The sequence below is a fragment of the Macrotis lagotis genome, chromosome 2 (genome assembly GCF_037893015.1).
Source record: "Macrotis lagotis isolate mMagLag1 chromosome 2, bilby.v1.9.chrom.fasta, whole genome shotgun sequence".
In the NCBI taxonomy this organism is placed as follows: domain Eukaryota; kingdom Metazoa; phylum Chordata; class Mammalia; order Peramelemorphia; family Peramelidae; genus Macrotis; species Macrotis lagotis.
This window is the reverse complement of record NC_133659.1, coordinates 18,618,381-18,641,043: the sequence shown is the minus strand read 5'-3', so window position 1 is coordinate 18,641,043 and position 22,663 is coordinate 18,618,381. Positions and strand designations below refer to the sequence as shown.

Here is a 22,663-nt window from a genome sequence, read left to right as displayed (position 1 = left end):
AAAATAAGGAGGGAAATTCAGAGATAGTAATTATAATTTTCAATGTGAATGGGATGAATTCACCCATTAAATGGAAATGGATAGCAGAATGGATTAAAAATCAGAATCCCACACTATACTGCTTACAAAAAAGACATTTAAAAATAAGAGATACCCATAGTGTTAAAATGTATGGTTGGGGGAGAATTTATTATCCTTCAAATCATGTAAAAAGCTCAGGGATTTTTGGTGACTATGATCTCAGGCAAAGTTATTGCAAAAATATATTTAATTAAACTGTATTTAATTAAAAGAGATAAGAGCATTTTGATAAAAGGTATCATAGAGAGTGAAGAAGCATAAATATAGGACCTATATGCACCAAATATTATAACAGTTAAATTTTTATGAGAAAATTTAAGCGTATAACAGGTGAAGATAGATCGTAGATATATAATAGTAGTTCTTAAATCTTTCTCAGAATTAGATCAATCTAATAAAAGTAATAAAAAAGAAGTGAAGTAGGTAAAGGGTATTTAGATAAGTTAGATATGATAGATACCTGGAGAGAACTGACTGAAAAAATGGGAAGGAATACATTCAGTATGGTACCTTTATTAGTATATTAGTTTATAAAATTTATTTTAGTATATAAAGTTTTAAAATTAAGAACATAAAATCAGAAACATTAAAAGTATGCTTTCCCGATTATAATACAATAAAATTATATTTAGTAAGAAATCAAGGAATATAGATGAAAATGAATTAGAGTTTAAATAATTAAATCTTAAAGAATGAGTGAGTTAAAGACACAATAGAAACTATTTATAATTTCATTAAATAGAATAAGATAAGTTCAAAATCTATGGAATATAGCAATAGCAGTGTTTAGAGGAAAATGCTTATGTCAATAAAATGAGAAAGACAAGATTACTGAATTTGGCTGCAATTCACAAAACATCTAGGAAAAAAAAACAAATTCAAAATCCCCAATCAAACATTAGATTGAAAAACTAAAAATTAAAGATCAATAAAATTGAGAATAAAACAAAAATCCATTGAATTATTAAATAAAACTAGGAATTGGTTTTGTGGTTAAAAAATCAAATAACCTAGTTAAAATTGGTTGAGAAGAAAACTAAATCAGTAGCATTGAAAGTGAAAAGGGTAAAAACACCACTAATAAAGATTTCATTAAAGCAATTATAAGGAGTTATTATACTCTATTCTATACCATACATTTTAACAATTTAAATGAAATGAAAAATATTTATTTAAAAACAAATTGTTTATATTAACAGAAGATAAAGTAGAATAATTAAATAGCCTATATTAGATATTAGTAGAGTATATTAAATAACCTAAAAAACTATATTAGAAAAAATAGAGACCGTACATGAGATTTCTAAGAGAAATTCTCTAGAATAAGATGAATTTACAAGTGATTTAGAGATCAACTAATTCCAATATTAAAAAAGGAAAATAATGGATAAAGAAGGCATTCTGCAACATCCCTTTAATGAAACAAATATGAGACTGAGATAAAAATCAGGAAGAATAAAAGTATAAAAAGAAAATTGTAGTCCTATTTAATAAATATGGGTACAAAATTATAATTAGAAGTCTAACTAAAATTACAGTAATAACTTTAATATATATAATAAAAATAAAATAAAAAATATTATTATCAAATGGGATTTGTGCTTTTCTAGATCAACCAGTTCATCATTTCTTACACCACAGCAATATTCCAGCCCAATCACATTTTATTAAAAGACTATCCATGAAAATCTCTTCCTAATTTTCTGCATTCCTTCTCTCCTTAACTGCATGTTTTATTTATAAAGAAAACATTAATTTAAAATAAATGAAATTATTCATTTCACATTTCAACAATGGTCTCAGTTTATTGTATAGTTTAAGGCCTGATGTCTTTGAATATGTTTACATCTTTTTTCCCTGGTCTCATTGAAGTTTGATCTTTGGAATGACCATTTGGTCATTATTTATTTTTTAATCAGTGAACTAAATTGATTTAGTAATTTAATTTGGATATCCATATATAAATTGATTAACTTGTTATATTTTTGTTACATTGGTTTTACTTACCCATGAACAGTAAATAAAATTTGAATTATTTACTCCTCATTTATATACAATGTGTTTTATGTTTATGTTCATATAGTTACTGTGCCTGTTTTGGCAGTTATTACCTCAGACATTTTATACTCTCTTTTAAATAGTTTAAAACATTATAGAATAGTGTGATTCATATGTAGTCTAATTTCCTTATTTTTCTCTTTTGATTAAATCTATTTTAGCTTTACCTTTGTCTGAGAACATAATTAAAAAAACAAGTTTTTGTTAATCTAATAAAATTTACTTCTGGTCTTTTTTATTAGTATATATCTCTCATTTTATATACATTTCCTGATAGCAATATATAGTTCAATTCATATTTTTTATCTATTGTCAGTTTCAACCTCTAAGATAAATTTTAAAAATCCACTTTCTAAAGTATAATGACTTGTTATCTATTTTCCTCCTTTACTATTTTTTCTCACTGTCCTCACACTATCCCTATCCCTCCTACCCACTCCTCCAAGAATTCCTCCCTTATCCTCTCCCCCACCCAATCCCCTTACAGTTTTGTTTCTTTCTGAATTTAGAAGACTTATCTCTCTCTCTCTTTCTCCACATACACACACACACACACACACACACAAACACACACTCTCACACACACACACACACACACACACACACACACAAACACAAACATAAAGGTATTCCCCTTTTTCCTATTCCTTATGGTTTCAACACTACCAATACCCTCCCCCCAAGTTCTTCTATAATTTTTACCCTTTTTTAACCTCATTTAAATGAGATAATTTCTCCTTTTTTATCCCTCCTGACACTGTTTTATTTTTTAGTCTTATCCAATCAAACTTTGCTATAAGTCTAATGGTAACCATTCTATGGAGGAAAGAGAAAAGAAGAAAAAAAGGATAAAGAAATTTATGGGATAATTTTGCTGTATATTTGAAAAGAATATTAAGTTGTGCATAGCGGAGTGCAGTTTTATGAATAATCATTGTTTACTTGAATTGTTATAGGAAAATAAAGCTTTGACCTGGAACTTGGATTGTAATGCATTTCTTCAGATGCAGGTGGCTCTACTGGCATCTGCACCATCACGAGGGTTCAAAGGGTCTAAAGGCAGAATCATAAAACCATAGAATTTCAGTATCAGAAGGGACTTTGCTGGTCATCCAGTTTCACTTTTACCCAGCAAATAACACCAACAAATATACCCAACAACTTTCCCTTGAAGACCTCCGGGGGAGAGAATCTACTACTTCTGAAGAAAATCATTTCATTTTAGACAGCTCTGATCGTAAGCTTTCCTAGCATCAAGTCTCACAAAAAGACTAATTTAACCCCCTTTATATCAATAGCCCTTCAAACAGTTGAAGACAGTCATCATGCCACCCTTCACCCCACCCCTGAACCCCATTCCTCATTCCTTAAGTTATCCAAGCTCCTCTAATTGATTCACCTATGGGATATATTTGAATGCCTTTCACCATTTTCATTATCATCCCTCTCAATCCTATTCCTTCCCCCTCACTGTCAGACATAAAGGAAGGAAACATCAAATGCTTATATTATTTATATTTTTTATAGCCTATTTTATATAGGGTGTATTTACAGCTCTGCAATGGATTAGAATCCTTCAGGATTGATGAAGGACAGGAGTCAAATATAATCTTTCCAAGAATATTGGAGATGAAAAATATTTATTGCAATTCAAAGAACTCACCAAGTGATTTAAAGATGCGGGAGCGGATAGGAAGGTGGGGGCGATTAATAAACACCTGATCTTGGTTGATCAGGACCTCCTTGATCAGTGGCAATCCAGTTACCATCATAAAGGTCATATTGCCCATGTGTGTGCAGAAAATATTTCCATATTTCTTGGAAAGCTGAAAGAGAATTAGTTTGAGTTGTAAGCGTCAATTGCCTTTAGGTCATTTTTATGTCTACTATTGTCAGATAACATGAATCCAATGGAGATCACTCAACTGGGTCTGATCCAAGTCCCCTGCCTTCAGGTAAATGAACACAAACAATCCCTGCATCATCCATCTCTGTCCCCAAATATTGTGCTAGAAACTGAGTAAACAGTCACAAATACCAAATAGTTCCTTCCCTTGAGGAATGAACCTTGGAAGGAAATGATCTATGCTTATATAAGTGAATACAGAATACACACATAGGAAATTCTATATAATTTCAGGGGTGACTAGCTCTGGGAGGGAAAGCTTCCTATTAGCGATGGCCCCCTGAAGCTAAGCTCTCATGAAAACTGGAAATTCCAAAATTCAAAGGAAGAGGGAATATATATTCCAAGCTCTAAAGTGGCTGCTACGTTCAAGGAAGGGCAGCTAGGTGGCGCGGTGTGATAGAGCACTGGCCCTGGAGTCAGGAGTACCTGAGTTCAAATACGACCTCAGACACATAACAATGACCTAGCTGTGTGGCCTTGGGCGAGCCACTTAACGCCACTGCCCGGCAAAAACCTAAAAAAAAAAAATAAGTGGGAAAAACCCAACTTTTAATATGTGGGAACACTTTAACGAGTCAAGACTGGAAACTTTAATAAGTTCATTGAAGTAAATAGAATGCACATTCTCATAAGGAAAGGGCAGGTTCTTTGGTTGTTGTTTCCTTCATCTCTGGCACCTAGAATAGTATCTGGCTCACAGAACCCACTTATGATGTGCTCATTGAATTGACTGATGGATTGATTCAGTCTTTTCCCCCAGTGACTCTCATCAAAGCCCTTTCAATACTCAATAAAGGATCTTTGAGACCGAGGAAATATTAGTGTTTCTGTCATCATGGTCATGAACTTCTCTAAGGAACAAGGTTTGCACTTAGATACCCTGAGAGTCTGTCATCACACCCTTCTCTGAAGCCATTAAAGACTGGTTGGGGCCTGAATGCTGCACCTCCTGTTTTAAAAACCCCAGAAAGGGAAGAACTCCAAGCTGGCAGCATAGGAAAATGATTTTCAGGAGCCAAGGGGATTTAGATTTCAAAAAGAAAAAAAGGGAGGTGAGGTATGGGATGTAATAAGGTCAGATGACTTGAAATCTAGTAAGATCGGAGTTCAGATCCTACTTTTGATTTCTGTTAGGAACCAGCCAATGAACCCATTACGAGATTCAGTTTCGGCATATCTAGTAGCGATCTCAAAGAGGTATATTGAGGATCAAATAGAATAAAGCATGCAAAGTTCTCTACAGATGCCCAAAGGCTATATCCATCTCACCTGGGAAGCAGCATGGATATTACAGAGACCCAGCATCAGAAATACCTGGGTTCATAACCCATCCTTGACTCATGCCAGCTGTGACTGTTGATAAGACAATTTTTTGTTTTTTGTTTTTGGCAAAGAAATTGGGTTAAGTGACTTGTCCAAAAGTAATTATTAAGGTAATTATCAAGTGTCTGAGGTCAAATTTGAACTCAAGTCCTCCTGATTCCATGGCTAGTGCTCTATCTCCTCTGCCACCTAGCTGCCCCTTGACAAGATTCTTAATCTTTGAATGTCCCAGGTCTCCATATGCAATTCCTGGGTCTGTGCTTGGTTTTGGGTCTCTGAGATTTTTTCAACCACTTGAAAAAAAAGGCACCGATGGGGTTCTCATGTGATTCAAAGTCAACACTAAGTCAAGAATAACTGGTGATATAATAAAGCTAGGTGATATAATGGATAGAACACCGGTTCTGGAATTAGAAGAATGAGTTCAAATCTGGCCTTAGTCACTCAATACTCACCTAGCTGTGTGACCTTAGGCAAGTCACTCAACACTAGTGCTTTACAAAAACCAAAACCAAAAAAGAATATCTGGATGATGGAGTGAATTAAAATAAATTTCAATGAGCTGAATGCAATAAAACATAATTCAAAAGGGAGTGTAAAGTCACATTAAGTTACAAAAACTAAAAGATCTGGGTCTTGGCCACTTAGTTTTCTTTAAATTTTGGCAATTGCTTCTCATAAGGCACAGATCATTTTTAAAATTATTATTAATATTTAAATTAAATGTTTAATTATTTTTTATAAAATATTTTTAGTTGCAATTCATCGGGCCCCCTTTTAAGTACTTCTGGTTCAAGAATTTTAAGAAACACCAGAGGCTGCCTATGCAGTTTCCTTTACTAATTAATGAACATATGTTCAGTGCTTCCTATGGCTCTGGTACTATGCTAATGGGGATACAAAAGAGCAAGTGACAGCCTCTCAAGGAAGTCCCTGTCACTTTATAGATAACAGTAATAATAGCAATAATAGTAGCTGATATGGATATAATGTTTAACTGTGCCAATCACTGGTTGAAGCACTTCCCCATTCTCTCACTGCATCAGAATCACAGAAATGGACTCAGAAGGGACCTCAGGGGCCACAAAATTCTGATCACATACAAAAGGAAACACCACAATAGCACTACCCACAGAGGATGAGCTGAGGAGTTTCTCCAGGTCCCGTAGATCAGAAGGGGGATGTGAACCCAGGCCCTCCGAGTTCCAAACCAGATACCCTTTCCATTGCAAGAAATACGGTCAGAGTAGGGATGGTTGCTTAGATGTGTGGCTATCCAATCCAGCACGTTACACAGTGCCCCACTTCCCATGCCCCCTTCCAGCCTGTGGCATCTGACTCTCCCATCTCACCGCTCACCTTTTGGATGGTCATTCTGGGGTTTTTATAGTCTATCTGGAAGAAGTTGCCCAAAATGGGCAGCCCAGGAGGACTAGGGGGGTAATTTCGATGCTGCCTCTTCCTCTGTAGATACTGTACCAGGATCAGGAGCATGGCAGAGAGGAGGAGGAAGGTCTGTAAGGGGGTTCCATCCCAAAGCAAAGGGAGCAGGGGTTGCAGAGAGAGCTGCATCCTTGCCAGCTCTGGCGTGGAGGCCTCAGCAGCCGGGCTCCTCCTCCCTCTTCCCCTTCCTACAACAATAGCTGTGGAGCCGACAGGAGCAGAGTTCACAAGAGACCAAGCCCAGGCTGTGTTTGTCTCCTCGGAACTGCTGCCCGGGCTGTCTATATAGGGTGCGCTACAGGAAATGTCAGCCTCTCCTCTGTCAGCCAGCCTTCTGTTTTCTGCCAGGGCCTGCCTCCTGGAAGCAATCCTGCCCACCCCCAAAAGAAGACTGCTTCTTGCTGGGAACCAGAGAGAGAATAAGGTCAGAACAGCCTGGGAAGGTCCGCCCACAGATAGCCCCTCCCAATGGGGCCCAAATCACAGGGCCGGAACTTTGAGGCCAAAAGGGACCCAGAAGGATGTCCCCTTGTTTAGGAGAGAGGAAAACTGAGGTCGAGGGGGGCCAGGAATGTTCCCGAGTCCCACAGCTATTTATAAGTTTCACATCCTTCATTGGCACCCAGCTCAGCTGCCTTGTCAGCCCTCATCTGTCTCCAAATGGGCTTGGGAACAAATGCAGAAAACTCTATGCCTGGGATCCAGTAAGCCCTGAGGTTGTGTGGAGAGATTTCACTAGGCCTGTGACCTTCAGTGGGAGAAAATCATGTCAACTTTATTAGAATAATTAGAATAGGGCAGCTAGGTGGCACAGTGGATAGAGGACTGGCCCGGAGTCAGGTGGACCTGAGTTCAAATACAGTCTCAGACACATAAATAATTGCCTAGCTGTGTGACTTTGGGCAGGTCACTTAGGCCTATTGCCTTGTAAAAACTAAACAAACAAACAAACAACAGAACAATTAGAGGAACTTAAGGGGTTTAGGCTTAGGACTGACTACTCACTAGGTGCCTCTGAAGTTGCTTCCAACTTGGAGATTCTCTTGTCCTGTAACTCCTTTGATTTCATCAATCCATTTGGCAGTTAATCACTCAACAAGCATTTCTCAGTAGCTAATATTTATATGGTGGTTTAAGGTTTACAAATGGCTTAACATCAATTTTCTCATTTTATTTGCATAATATTGTATGATGTAGGTGCTATTATTAGTCTGATTTTACAGATGAGGAAAGATGCACTTATCTGGTCTCACATAAAGAAATGGCCATTCCCCTGACCACGATGGACCCTTTATACTTGTTTAAGAGACCCCAGCTCATCCTGTCTCCTCCAGAAGATTGTTTCCATTTTTTCACTTATGTTTAATCTCACTCCTTTTCTTTACTTGCTCTATCTTATTTCAAAGTATTTTCCAAATATATGTAAAGACAGTTTTCAACATTCATTTTTTCCAAGATTTTGATTTCTACATTTTTCTCCCTCTCTCATTTCCCTCTAAACATTGACACCTCTCTTAATTTTCATGTCATTGTCAATCCTCATAACCTAGGGACTATCCTGGATTCCTTATTATCTTTTCCCTTATACATCCAATATGGGGTCAAGGGTTGTTGACTTCAACTGTGGAGCATCTCTCAAATGTTCCTTTTTCTCTCCTCTTTCCCTGCTACCCTTATCACTTAAACTCACCTGCATTATTACAATAGCCTGCTGGTGGGTCTACCTGTCTCCAATCTCCACACTCTGATTCATCTTCCCAATGAGAATTTGAATAATTTACTAGGAATTGGCCACAGTTTGAAAGAGCAGAAACCAAAAACTTGCTTTTTTTCCCCCTCTTTTTCCTTAGAAAATGGATACCATAGTTGGGAAAGCTTGACAGTTTGATTGTTTTGTGTCTTTCTCTTTTATAATGAGCTTAACTTGACAGAAGCTCCCTAGGACACATCAAGCTATCAAACATTAAGTTATAAAACAAACTATGGATGTTCTCTCTCAGAATCTTTCGGATTGATTGAATGGCTATTTGGGCCGCAGACTCCCATAAAATGTTTATTTTTTCCAGTTATAGTATGTTGCCTTATTACTTTTCTGAAAAACTCTCATTTTCACTAATTCTCAATTACCATCTTCTTGAAAAAATTATTTTTTTAATTTAAAAACAGAGGGTTTTGGAAAGATCCTTAGGGAAATAGTAGATTTAAAGATAAAAGAAGGGGCAGCTAGGTGGTTCGGTGGATAGACCATGGGCCCTGGAGTCAGGAGTACCTGAGTTCAAATTTGGCCTCAGACACTTAATAATTACCTAGCTGTGTGGCCTTAGGCAAGCCACTTAAACCCATTGCCTTGCAAAAACCTAAAAAAAAAGATAGAAGAGATCTTAGAGGTCATTAAATCAAATCATCTTTTTTCCAGAAATGAGGAAATTGAGATACAGAAAAGTTGCATAGCATATTTTGAAGCAATATTTAAATCAAAATTCTTTTGAGTTCTCCCTCTAACATTTAATACTTCTGTGATCTATGGCAAGGTGGCTTCACCTAGAGTCAGGAAGAGTTATCTTTGTGAGTTCAAATCTGACCTGAGATACATATGAGCTATGTGATTCTGAGTAAGTCACCTAACCCAGTTAAGTTCAATTTCCTTATCTGTAAAACAAAGAAATTGGCCTATATGGCTTCTGAAATTCTTTGGGCTTTAAATGTATACCCCTCCATTTTTTGGTTTTGAAGTAAATTAATCTCTTTTTGCCTCCACAATTTCACATATAAAGTGAGGGAGTTGGAAGAAATATCTCCAAGGTATCTTCCAGTTCAATGATCAATGATTTTATAAAGCTACTATTTGTGATCACTAGGTATGGTAAATTAAAATGCAAAATATACTATATGAAGCAATATATACATACTATATGAAGCAATATATATATATATACATATAAGATGAAGTAATATATCATGTAAAGGGAAAATATGGCTATCTACTGTTTGATCTTTCTTAAACTTCTGGCTTCCAGAACCTGACAGGAACTCCCCCAAAGTCTTTGGCAGTGAAATATATTTCTAAGCAGAAGGATCCCACGAGGTCTGTAGCATGTCTATGATTTCATTGCTATAGTAATGTATATGTATGTGAAAGCACATTTGAACCTGATCTGAATCTAACCTGAACATTACCATAGAAAATAAAGAGAGACAATGCCCAGGCACAGACAATTACTCTTATCCTGAAGCTGTTTCTTTTTTCTTGCTTTACTATTTCACTTGTTGATCTCTTTGGTTCCAAGGGATTCAATGATCATCTCTAAATTGTTGGTTTTGAAATCTTTTTATTCAACCCTGATCACTTTCTTGACTTCTTGTTACATACCTCCAATGGCCTGATGAAGATCTCAAACTGAATAACCCTAGATAGATAGAAGTTGGTTTTAACTCATACAAAATGGTACCATTATATTTTCTTAAAAAAAAAAAAACCCTTCATCCCTTCCTACCTTCCCTGTTACTGTTGAGGGTGTCACCATCCATGTTACCTAGGTTCTCAACCCCTCACCCTCTCTACCCCCATGTGTGTATTTTGAATAGATCTAGTGGTTACCATATTGTTTCCCCCTTTAGAATGTAAGCTCTTTGAAGACAGGAATCCTGTTTCCCAGTACATCACATAGTACCTGGTACATAGTAAGTGCTTATTAAATGATTGTTGGCCTGATTTTTATCCCCAGCATTTTGTATAGTAATAGGTGATGAGGCTCAAATAGCTGTTTGCTTTATTGAAAAAATGAATAATTCTGTAGGTGAAGGAACCTGTGCTAGCTGGGTCAACTTCCTCTGTGCTGTGTGATTGTAGCTCTTCCCTAGCTTGGCTTGTGTAACAAGGGCAGAAACAGAAATTAAGGATTAGTAAAAATTAATGCTTTCTTAAGTTTAAGCAAAAGTAGAGCAAAATGGAACTTCCAAGATCTTCTTTTATTTCCCAAATGATCCTCTAGGGAAGCCTCCAGGAAAAACAGAGCTTCCTTTGTAGACAGCTGTCTAAGGAATGTTACTGTTATACAAAACCATCAACTGTTTTCTACTTTCTTTTAAATTTTGATGCTGTGTTTCCATCACAACACTGGCACAATTCTACTGTGCTTGCAGAATTTAATTCTATTTGCTGAACTGAACTAAAATGAAATGAACGGAATAGGCATTCACAGTAATATGGAACCAGTTTGGATTGAGATTGTTGGTTCTGCTCTTAAAACGGACAGGTTGCTATCACCGTCTCTTTTCATAGGAAATATAATTTTTATTTTTTTTTAATTTTCAGCCTTTCCTTTACTAAACTCCTTTTCAAATTTTCCCCTTTTGGAAAGCAGGCCTCTCCCTACTCAGCTAAGATGAATAGGGTTAAAATCTGCAAATAGGACACACAAAATCAAAATAGTTCTAAGTATGATTTGTTTATTAGCAATGCCTAGAAATTTATCAGCAAAATGAGTCTGAGACCACCTCATTTGGTAAAATTCACAGAACATTTATAAATATAATGAATGAGCATTAAAAGGAAGAATGTAGACAATAAATGAAGAACGTTGATCTCATTGATTCATATGGGCATTTGATTTTTCTGATTGGTTGGGCTAATTGCCATTAACGTCATAGAAATCTACCATGCATAAACATCTCTGATATGAACAGGGGATTGTGGCAATGGAGAGTTTTTTGAACACATTAGCGGTGCTTAAGGTATAGGCCCATGTGAGTATAATTAATAGTGAAATGATCATGATATATCATCTATAAAACAGCTTTCAATAGGTATGAGGGACCCAGCTCATCAGTTGATGGATAAATATTTCACAATGTGAAAGTCACAGCAAAGTGAGTGATTTAGTGATGAAATAGTAAGTGAATATCAACTGAGCTAGGCCCTGGGCTTTTGGATTTTTGTCTGAAAGAATAAGAAAATGATCTCTGCTCATATGGAGCTTCCAAACTATAATATTTCCTAAGGAATATTCTCATCGACCTATGGATACCTTCTTTAACTCATGTAAACTCTCTTACGCCTTCCCTCAAATCATTCTCATTGTAAAAGTGATAAAAACTGGAGAGAACAAAATAATTAAGCAAACAAAAAATATTCTAGCTTCACTGATTGAGGTAGAGGAGGAAAAGCAGCAGTCCTCTGTTCATAGAATCAGAGGGTTCTAGATTTAGAGCTGGAGGTCCTTAGAGATTGAACTCCACATTTCAGATGATGAAACTGAGGCAGAGGTTCAAGTGACTTGCCCAAGGTCACTCAGCTGGTAGATGGTAGGACAGGAATTTGAACCCAGGTCCTTGGACTCCAAATCCAGTGAGGAGTCCAGTGAGTGACAATAATATCTTCCCTTTCTCTAAGAAGCAAAGTTCAAATTGGGATACTGCTACACTGCTTTCCTCTCTCTCCCTCTCCCTCTCTCCCTCTCCCTCTCCCTTTCTCCCATCTAAATTCCAAAAGACAAGGTGGGTAACTGTGGAGGATGAGGATGGTTTCATGTCCTTCTCTGTGCTCCCTGGAAGACCAGACCTGGCTTGGCCTACATGTCTCGAGGAAGGGCACAGATTTGATAGGAGGCAGGAGAGAAAGTGATACCAGCTCGGAAGTCCAGGCTCAGCTGGGTGTTTGGGGGGTGCTGGAAGGTGAACTTCTGCAGCAGGCAAGTGAAGAAGAGGAAGAGTTAAGTCCGGGCCAGCTGTTCTCCCAGGCAGGCTCTCTTACCTGAAAGGCAAGGAGATCACAAACAGTGAACCCACTAATGCTCAGCACAGGCAGTGGTTTGTGATAGGGAGTCTCCATGGCTTGGATCTGAATCCCAGCATTGGGAGGGGGTTTAAGACCCTTCAGTGTCTACAGTTACTATGCTTATAAAAATCAGAGGTGGAATTTGAACCCAAGGCTTCCTTGCTCCTTGTCAGGCACCAAAGCTACCATACCAAGCTGCTGCTGACCTCAGAGACTTGGTACAGGTGAAATACTGCTTCTGTGGACAGAGGACCTGGGTTCAGATCCTACCTTGTATGCATCTCACCCAGGTGACATTGGATAAGTCTCAACTTGAGGGGGCCCAAGTTTCCTCATCTGTGAAAGGAGAAACTTGGATCTAAGATCTGCTTCTGTTTAGCCTGAGGAAAAACAGGTTCCCTTTCCAAATTTAAGCCAGATGGGTTCAGGGAAGAGAGTGTTGAACCTGGAATCTCAAAGCCCTCACTTAAAATTTTATTCTTGATTCTTAGAAGCGGTATAGCCCTGGGCAAGTCACCTACTCTTTTCTGCCTCAATTTCTTCATGTGTAAAATGGAGATAATAATACCACCCAACTCACAACATAATGATGTAAGGAATTTATGCCCACCTTGAAGGACTATCTCCATGTTAGTTTATTATTATTATTATTATTATTACTAATTACTACTAGAATTAATATTATCTGACAATTGTAAACATTATTGGTTTGTGCCTGACAGGGGTGTGGTGAAGGCTGAAGATGATAATGCATGTCAGTCTTTTGTTAGCTTTATGATATCAATCTGCTCTCAGCATCATGGAACAAACTTCTGATCCTGCATTCAGAAAACCCAACTTGGGTCTTGCCTCTGACACTCATTGGCTTTGTGATATTGGGTAAGTCTCAGATTGTCTCAATGTGAAGTAGCTCTCTAAGCTTCAAGGAAATAGAGAAAGGTCTCGCCTATCTCCAGAAGGTCCCACCAAGGAGGAAGGACTGGAAGGGGCAATTGGTCTTTTATCTTAGAACCAGATTGACTTGAAGCTATAAACTCCTGAAGAAGGAGGGTTCAGAGACAGAACTGAAGAGTCACCATAAGCTGTAGAACCAGCCTTGATTATATCTCAATGCTTTTCCAAAAACATGAACTAACGATTCATATTTCTTTCTCCAAGAAGCTGCTTTCAGGATGCTCATGGTATTTCTGATGGGAAAAAGTGCCAGCTTGGTCAATCAAATGACTGAGCCTAGGTGACAACCCCTTTTGTCCCATCACAGGAGTTGGCCAAAACAGTTGTTTGGTATCATGGAAACAAACCATGGGTTAATTGAATGATCTTATGACTTTTCCAAACCAAGTCCTTAATCTATTATTATTTCTCTGAGAAATGTCAGACCTGTAGCTCCCCTCCTTCAACCTTTCTTTTGGTATATAAAAGAAAAGAGATGATGTAGACACCACATGGGCAGAGGGTATGCCTTGGAGTAAGGAGGATCAGAATTTAGAGTGACAGACTTTAGAAAATCATCTAGTCTAGTTTCCTTATTTTAAAGATCTGGAAAGCAAGTCTTAAGGAAGGTAATTGAGATCATGTCCATCTCGCCCCTTTAAATTACAGACTCAAGAATACTAATAGACTCAGAATAATAAAAGATGACTTTGATTTAGTGATTTCAAGTATACATAGTACTCTAAGCATAAGCTTTCTCAGAATTGGGGAGGCATTGACTAATAATCCATCCACTAAACCATCAAGAATAGTATTAATAATAATAATAATAAACCTATGAAGTCATTAAAGTTGGTAAAGTTCTTTAACATAACCATCAGTTGTAATCCTGGTAGGGGAGTGTGATCAGTCTTCCCATTTTAGAGATGAGGATAATGAAGCAAAGTGCAGTTAAATATCAAATCCTGATAATAAGCATCTGAGGACAAGATCAGCACCTGGGGTGGTTATGGCCCAGTGGATAGAGCACTGTTCCTGGAGTCTGAAGGACCTAAACCTGGCCTCAGATACTTAATAATTACCTAGCTGTGTGACCTTGGGCAAGTCACTTAACCCCACTGCCTTGCAAAAAAAAAAGATCAGCACCTAATCCTTTGGACTACCTAGCTGCCAGCCACTAAGTAAGTGTTGGAAATAAAAGGAAGAAACAAAAATGATTCTGATTCTCAGGGAGTTTACAGTCTAACAAGAGAATACACATTCATAAATAGGAACATGGAAGTGACACCCAAAGTAGAGGGATTAGGAAGAGCCTCCTGTAGGAGGTGGCTTTGGACCTGGGCCAAGAAGGAAGCCAGGATCCCAATAGGTGGAAGTGAAGTAAGAGGGTATTCCAGGTCTAGGGGACAGCCAATGACAAGACATAGAATCAAGAGCTAAGAGTGTGATGTGGGCAGAATAGTATGCAGGCCAGGAGGAGTAGAAGGTAGAGGGGAAAGGCAGGATGATTCCAGGTTCCAGAGAGTATTCAGTCTCTGGGCAGTTTGCATTTGATCCCAGAGGCCCTTAGGGAGCCTTTGGAACTCCTTAAGTAAGGTATGAGGGTAGGGGGTGTTATGGTCAGATGTATACTTTTAGGGAAGCATTATGTCAGCTGAATAGAGTATGGATCAGCTTGGGGAATGAATTGTGGCATGGAAATGACTTAGGAGTCTATTGCAATGGTCCAGGTGAGAGAGGATGAGAAGTAGACCTCCACAGGTATGATAATCATTTGGAAACTGTAAAGCACTATATCAATTACATATACATACACAGAGAATTTTAATAAAATTTAAATATATTTTAATATTTAAATCTATCAAATTTTAAATTTTTATTAATAATAGTTTACCTTTAACAAATTTAAATGATTTTAATATTGTTATAATTTTAAAATAAAATTTTATAAATGTAAGTTTGTTTGTGAAAGAAATAAACAAGATTTGGTGCCTCAAGAATCACCCAGTAAAAATCCTGAAGGAAGGATTCCCTCAAATGACCTATTAGACAAGGGTCCATGGTACCTCCAAGAACAATAAATGAGGCAGACCAGCTTGTTGGGATATTGTCTAGACTGTTGGCCTTAGATTAGTCAGCATCTCCTCCTCCCTCTTGCCTATTTGAGCAGCCAGTTTTCTTCAAGGTTCAGCTCAGAGGCTATCTCCAGTTTTAGTGGCTTTTTCTTTCCTGGAATTCTTTGTATTTACTTAGAATCAGAACATTACAGATTGGAGATGGAAAGGGACTTTCCAGTTCACCTACTCAAATGTCCTCACAGTTAATCAAACAACTAGAAAGAGATGCAATTTAAACTCAGATCTTTGGTTTTGAATTTTGGGATTCTTGTAGGGTCATGGCTTCAGAGCTAAAATGAACCTCATGGCCATCTAGTCCAATCACCTCATTTTATATATGGGAAAACTTAGTATCAGGAAGTTTAAGTAAGATTGTCCAAGAATACCCAATGGATCATTCCAGAGCTTTTGGATGGCTACACCTAAGAGAGTTCTAGAGTCCTTGCAAAGTGTCTGTAAAACCATTTGTCAAAGCTGAACCCAAGGATGAAACTTTCCTCACTTCAGCCACATCAATCTTCTCTAAAGAATGCAAAACAATCCTCATGTGTCCTAGGAAACTCGGCCATGTCCCTTGCAGACGAGCTTACAGATTTTATTTTCAAATGGTTGCAGCTTCTCTTTTAAATAAAATACAAATCCACTTTAGAGATTTTCTCAGTCCATCACACCTTGGCATTCATGAGGCAGAATGGACAAAGTACAGGGATTTGAGGTTGATTTCATCTGAGACACTGCAAAACTGAGTGACTATGGGCATATCACTTAAACTCCCTGAGACTGTGTTTCCTCATTTGTTAAATGGGCACCTGTAAAACTTCATGGGGCAGCTGTGAAATTCCAGTTGGATGTTATCTGTCTTGTACACTTAGAAACATTTCCAACCATCAGCAATTATAATTTTGTTGTGATATATTTTCCCAATTAATGAATATTGCTAATATATGCACCATCACATGATTGTGGGTTTCATGAAGATGAGTTTGCAGTTTCTTAATGTTAAAAGTGTTAGTATCCACTGGACTAGGGTTCTCTTTCTACTGAGTGTGGCTCACCTATTGAGAAAGGCATAAATGACTCTCTTTTCTTAAATTGACCATTCTCCAAAAAATGTTCTGGATTGAAGGTTTCTGGGGTGGCCCATTCTTTAGGATCCATGTGCAAAGCAGTCAAGTTGGTCATCAACATGGTCCCCTGGAAACAAGAGAAAGAAACTAAATCCCAGGTACTTGGAGGCAGAAGAGACCTTGCTTTACAGAAGAAGGAATGGAGTGCCAGCTATGGCAAAGAATTACCCAAGCCCACAAACATTTTTAGAAGCCAAGCCTGTTGTAGAACTCAGGACTTCTTAGAACAGGGATCCCCAATCTGTTTGGGATCACAGATCCCTTTGGAAAGCTGACATAGCCTTTGGACACCTTATTGTAAAAATTCCAGTTCATGGACTCCTTCATAGATAACAATGGAACTTGGATTACAAAATTTCTTCAGAAATCATATTAGAAATGATGGTTAGAAATGTCAGATACAGGGGTGGAGCCAACATGATGGTGTGAAGACAGGATTTTCCAGAAGCTCTCTTCCAAAATATTCCAAAATCCTTACAATTATGACTCTAACTAAATTTTAGAGAGACAGAACCCACAGAAAGACCTAGTGAGATAATTCTTTAGTCCAAGGTATCTTGGAAGAGCATGGGAAGGCTCTGTTCCATGGGGTTGGAGGGGGCAACAGCACAACCAGAATCACTGAGCTAGAGCTAAGGAACTCCAATCTTCTGGAAACAGCCCATGGGCCACTTGGGTCTCTGAGGGGAGCCTGGGTCCTTGGGAGTGCATGGTTCATGGCAGCAGAAGCAGTTTCCAGACATCCCAATCCAGGGAACACCAAGTACAACTTGGAAGATCAGTGGAGAAACCTCCTTCAGATTGAGTGTAGAGCCCAGGTCAGCATAGCCTTCATTGCAGCCCAGATCCCAGGAAAGAGCAGGTCTGTGGAGTCACCCATCAGGGAGTCACCTGGTAGCTCCCAGAGCATTCAGCCCATGAAAGGTAAGGGGATGGGGAGAGACTATCAAGGTCTCTCCTAAGTCCCTGTAACAGGACTCAAGTGCTTTGTTCATCTTCAGACCCTGGTCTCAGTTTGGGGGTTCCCCTACTGCCATAGAAGAAGGACCCTCCTCTGTTCTCTAGGACAGAGAAGTGTCATGTGGTCATCCACAGTCCAAGAGAACAGTCAGAACCTCTTTTGAAGGAACTGAGGTCCTTGCAGGGATGTCCCAATAACAAATCAAAAGTTTGGGAAGCACTTTTAAAACCAGAACATAGGCTGGGGAAATTAGTAAACAGGGAAAGAAAGGAACCATTACTTTTGTCTCATGTAAGATCAAAATGCACACTCAGAAGATGACAAAATTCCAGCTTCTTTATCCAAAGCCTCTAAGGAAAATTGGAATAGGTCTCAGGCTATAGAAGTGCTCAAACAAGATTTTGAAAATCAAACAAGAGAGGTAGAGGAAAACTTGGGAAGAGAAATGAGAGAAATGCAGGAAAAAAACATGAAAACCAAGTCATCAGCTTAGTCAAGGAGACACATGAAAAAATGCTAATGAAACTAACATGTTAAAAATGAGTTTAAGTCAAATGGAAAAAACAGTTCATAATGTTAACGAGGAGAAGAATACCTTAAAAAGAAGAACTGGCCAGATGGAAAAGGAGATAAGAAAGTTCTCTGAAGAAAACAACTCCTTCAAATGTAGAATGGAGATTAAAGGAAACTGATGACTTTGTGAGGAATCAAGAAATAATAAAAACAAACACAAACGAATGAAAAACTGTAAGAAATTGTGAAATATCTCACTGGAAAAGCAACTGACTTGGAGAACAGATCCAGAAGAGATAATTTAAAAGTTATTGGGCTGGGGTGGTTAGATGGCACAGTGGATAGAGCACTAGCCCTGGAATCAGGAGTCCCTGAGTTTAAATCTGACCTCAGACACTAATTACCTAGCTGTATGGCTTTGGGCAAGCCACTTAACCCCACTGGCTTGCTAAAAACCTAAAAAATAAAAACAAAACAATAAAAATTATTGGGCTACCTGAAAGTTACAATCAGGAAAAGAGCCTTGATTTCATTTTTAAAGAATTTCTACAAGAAATTTACCCTGTTATCCTAGAAGCAGAGGGGAAAATAGAAATTGAGAGAATTCACCAATTTCCTCCTGAAAGATCCAAAAAAGATATCTAAACCTCCCCCCCACCCAGGTATAGTATAACCAAATTCCAGAACTCCCAAGAAACAATTCAAATATCATGGTGCTGTAGTCAGGATTATGCAGGATTTAGCAGCATCCACATTAAAGGGCTGTAAGGTTTGGAATATAATATTCTGGAAGGCAAACTATACCTTGGGAATAATCTCTGCTTCCTAGAGATTGGGTTACAACCGATAATCAACTACCTAGAAAAACTGAACATCCTCTTTGAGGGGAAAATTTTTATATTTAATGAAATGGGGGAATTTCAGAAACAGTCAGAGTTGAACAGAAAGTTTGTTCTCCAAGTACAGGACTCAGGGGAAGCATAGAGAGGGTGGATTGGAAGGGTAAATTATGAGAAATTTAATGATGTTGAACTACATGAATCCCTGCATGGGAAGAGATACTGATTACTCACATGAACCTTTTGATTTAATAGAGTAGTTAGAAGGAGCATATTTAGAAAAGGCACAGGAGGGACCTGAATATGAAGGTATAATATATTGTAAAGATGGAATTAATGGATGAAAAAGGAATGTACTGGAAGAAAGGGAAAGGAGAGGTAGAATAGGCTAAAATATTTCACAAAAAAAGAGTCAAGAAAAAGGTTTTGCAATGGAATGAAAGGGGAGAATTTGAGAATGAATGAGCCTTCATTCTCACAAGAAATGGCTCAGAGAGGTAACAACATAAATACTTAATAGGGTATAGAAATCTTTTACCCTAGAGGAAAGGGATGGGGAAAAGGGGACAGAGGAGAGGAGGGGGAGTGTAAGTGATAGAGGAGAGGGTAGATCATGGGACAGGATAGTCAGATAGAACACACTTTTTTTGTTTTTTTGCAAGGTGATGGGGTTGAGTGGCCTACCATGGCTGTGTGGTAACTGAGTCTTTGGGGTGGGAAGTGGGATTGGGGCCTCCTGGCCTTAGGGCCAGTGCTCTGTCCTCTGAGCCACTCAGCTGCCCCATGACACACTTTTGAATAGGGACAGAGTGAAAGAAGAGAGAAAGATAGAATATATACTGGAGTAGGGAGGAATGGATGGAGGGAATTACAATCAGCAATAACAACTTTGGGAAAAAAATGTGGAAGTAACTTCTCTGATGGACTTATAATAAAGAATGTGATCCATAACAGAGAAGAGTTGATGTTATCTGAACACAGACTGAAGCACATTTTTTCTCTTTCTTTCACTTTATTTCTCACAAGGTTTTTATTTTATTATTTTATAATAAAATTATGTTGGCTATTACAATAAGACTATTTTAGTAATGTATAAAATAAATGAAAATGTAAATTAAACAAATAAAATTAAAAAGAGAATATTTTCCAAGAAGAAGCCTTGTCAGAATGTTCATATTGTTAAGGTCTTATCTGAGTCTTTCTGAACCTATATTTGAGTATTATAATAAAATCTTGGTTTTTACTGCTATGGAAAAAAATGTGTCAGAAACCGTGAACTAGGAATGAGATGGTACCTAAAGAAGCTCATTCACAATCTTTAATACATGATGGTTCAAAATTAGGATGACAAAATTAGGGTTTGAAGTTTTCTCTTTTTACAGGTAAGGAAACTGAGGTCTTAATCCATAGTTACATAGTAAGCATCTGAAGATGAATGTGAAACCAGGTCTTAGAGACTCGAATTCCATCTCTCCATCCACTGAACTTGATTGGGTTGTATATGTGTAACTATAAAGACACACTTGGGTATACTTAGATAATTTTGAAAGAGTTCTGCTCATGCTCTGGGTGATGGGAAAATGCCAATAAGCTCTTCAAAACTCTTTGCTCAAGGGCCATTTACCCACTGTGACTGAGAAATCACTACTGTCTGGGTAAATAGCATTTGCTTTCACCAGAAGAAGTTACGGAATGTCCAAGTTAGTGCCATTATACTCATATGACTCTAGAATCCAGAACAGAAGGAAAGACATTTAGTGATCATCGACTCAAACACTCCTATTTTTCAAATGAGGAAATTGAGTCCCAGTGTGGTATCACAAATAGGAATGACTCACATATGGAACCCAAGTGGACACAAGGAATTTAAACTCAGGATTAAAACTGTTTTAAGCTCAGTTCCTCTGACTCCAAATTCACAATTATTTTCTCATCCAACTGAGAATTAATGATATTGAAACACTAATCTGAAGTTTCTTCACCCCCTTTTTTTATTATGGAGCCCTTTGTCAGATAGTATGGTGAAACTTCCTCAGAACATAATTTCAAGGGGGCAGCTAGGTGGCACAGTGGATAGAGCACCGGCCCTGGAGTCAGGAGTACCTGAGTTCAAATCTGACCCCAGACACTTAATAATTACCTATCTGTGTGACCTTGGGCAAGCCACTTAACCCCTTAAAAAAAGAACATAATTTCAATGTAAAATAACATATTTAGGGTTGCCAAAAGTCCCAATGATATAGCAATGGATTAAATCTTTCTCTCTCTCTCTCTCTCTCTCTCTCTCTATATATATATATATATATATATATATATATGTATATATATATTTAATATTGGCTATATTTGTATTTACTTCTATTTCTTTGTTTTATTATATGATCTATCTATCCATCTACATGTCCATCCATCTATCTATCTATCTATCTATCTATCTATCTATCTATCTATCTAATATCTACATGTATTTATTTATTTTCCCAAGTCAATTAGGGATAAGTGACTTGCCCAGATTATACGGCTAATAAGTGTCAAGTGTCTGAGACTATTTTTGAATTAAAATCCTGATTCTAGAGATAATGCTTTATGCACTGCAACACCAAGTTGCCCCCCAAATATATTTATATACCTATTATATATGATATAACACAATATAACAATATGTGTGTGTGTGTGTGTGTGTGTGTGTGTAAAGACCAAATTCATGCCGCCTAGACCAATACATTTTATGCTACTGTCTCTGATTCATTTTACCTTCTTTTCCCTGACCTCTAGGATAAAAGGAAATCATAGAACCTCTTCAAATTCATGAGAATAAAAGCTATTTACCTTTGGTATATAGTATCCTGCCAATGTGGTATCAACTGTGGCCATCCTGGTCACATTTAAAGGAAGAATGTCCCCCATTCTCTGAACTTCATGAACAGCTGCATTAGTGTAGGGCATATTCTCCTTATCAGCCATGGTGGGCTGCCTGGATTGGCCAATCACCCTGTCAATCTCAGCTTGAATTTTGCCTGGAAAGAAAAGGGAAAGTTTTTTGAGACCCAAAAAATAGCTCACAATTACATTGTGCTTTTGGGTGTAAAAGCACTTTGTAAATTTATGGCATTTGATCCTCATAACTATGTCAGGAGGACAGTGTTGTTACTATCCTCATTCAACAGGTGAAACTGAGGCAGACAGAAATTAAGTGACTTGTTCAGAGTCAAATATCTAGGTATATTTGTATTGACTTTCCCTCTCATCCAGTTTTTTTTCTGATCATGTGAAAGAATCTGTCTCACCCCTGTTTGTATTAAAATTGCTTCACACTTCACCAAAGGTGCCCAGCTTTTTAGCCTGTAAAGATGGAACCTTGATGGATTAATGGCAACAATGAATGCTTGTGCTGTTAGGAAGGTATCCAGGTATGTGATAGCATGGAAAGCATGCTAGGAAAAGAGAGAAGATTCAGATTCAAATTTTAGTTTTACCAATCACCAATTCAGTGAGCAAGTCACTGTAATTCTTTTTTTTTTAGATTTTTGTGAGGCAAAAGGGGTTAAGTGGCTTGCCCAAGGCCACACAGCTAGGTCATTAT

At 37.7% G+C, this 22,663-nt stretch overlaps 1 protein-coding gene and 1 pseudogene across 1 annotated transcript in view; both read right to left on the bottom strand.

Annotated features, from left to right (window-relative positions):
• Window positions 1–7,255, bottom strand: part of LOC141512398 (cytochrome P450 2J2-like) — a 38,007-nt gene extending 30,752 nt beyond the window's left edge. The window contains exons 1-2 of the mRNA XM_074221301.1: window positions 6,731–7,255; window positions 3,803–3,965 (exon numbers count right to left, since the gene is read on the bottom strand). Coding sequence (XP_074077402.1) covers window positions 3,803–3,965; window positions 6,731–6,943 — 376 coding nt within the window. The 5' untranslated portion in view covers window positions 6,944–7,255. The remainder of the gene's footprint in view (window positions 1–3,802; window positions 3,966–6,730) is intronic.
• A 3,913-nt stretch (window positions 7,256–11,168) lies between these two features.
• Window positions 11,169–22,663, bottom strand: part of LOC141512399 (cytochrome P450 2J2-like) — a 47,541-nt pseudogene continuing 36,046 nt past the window's right edge.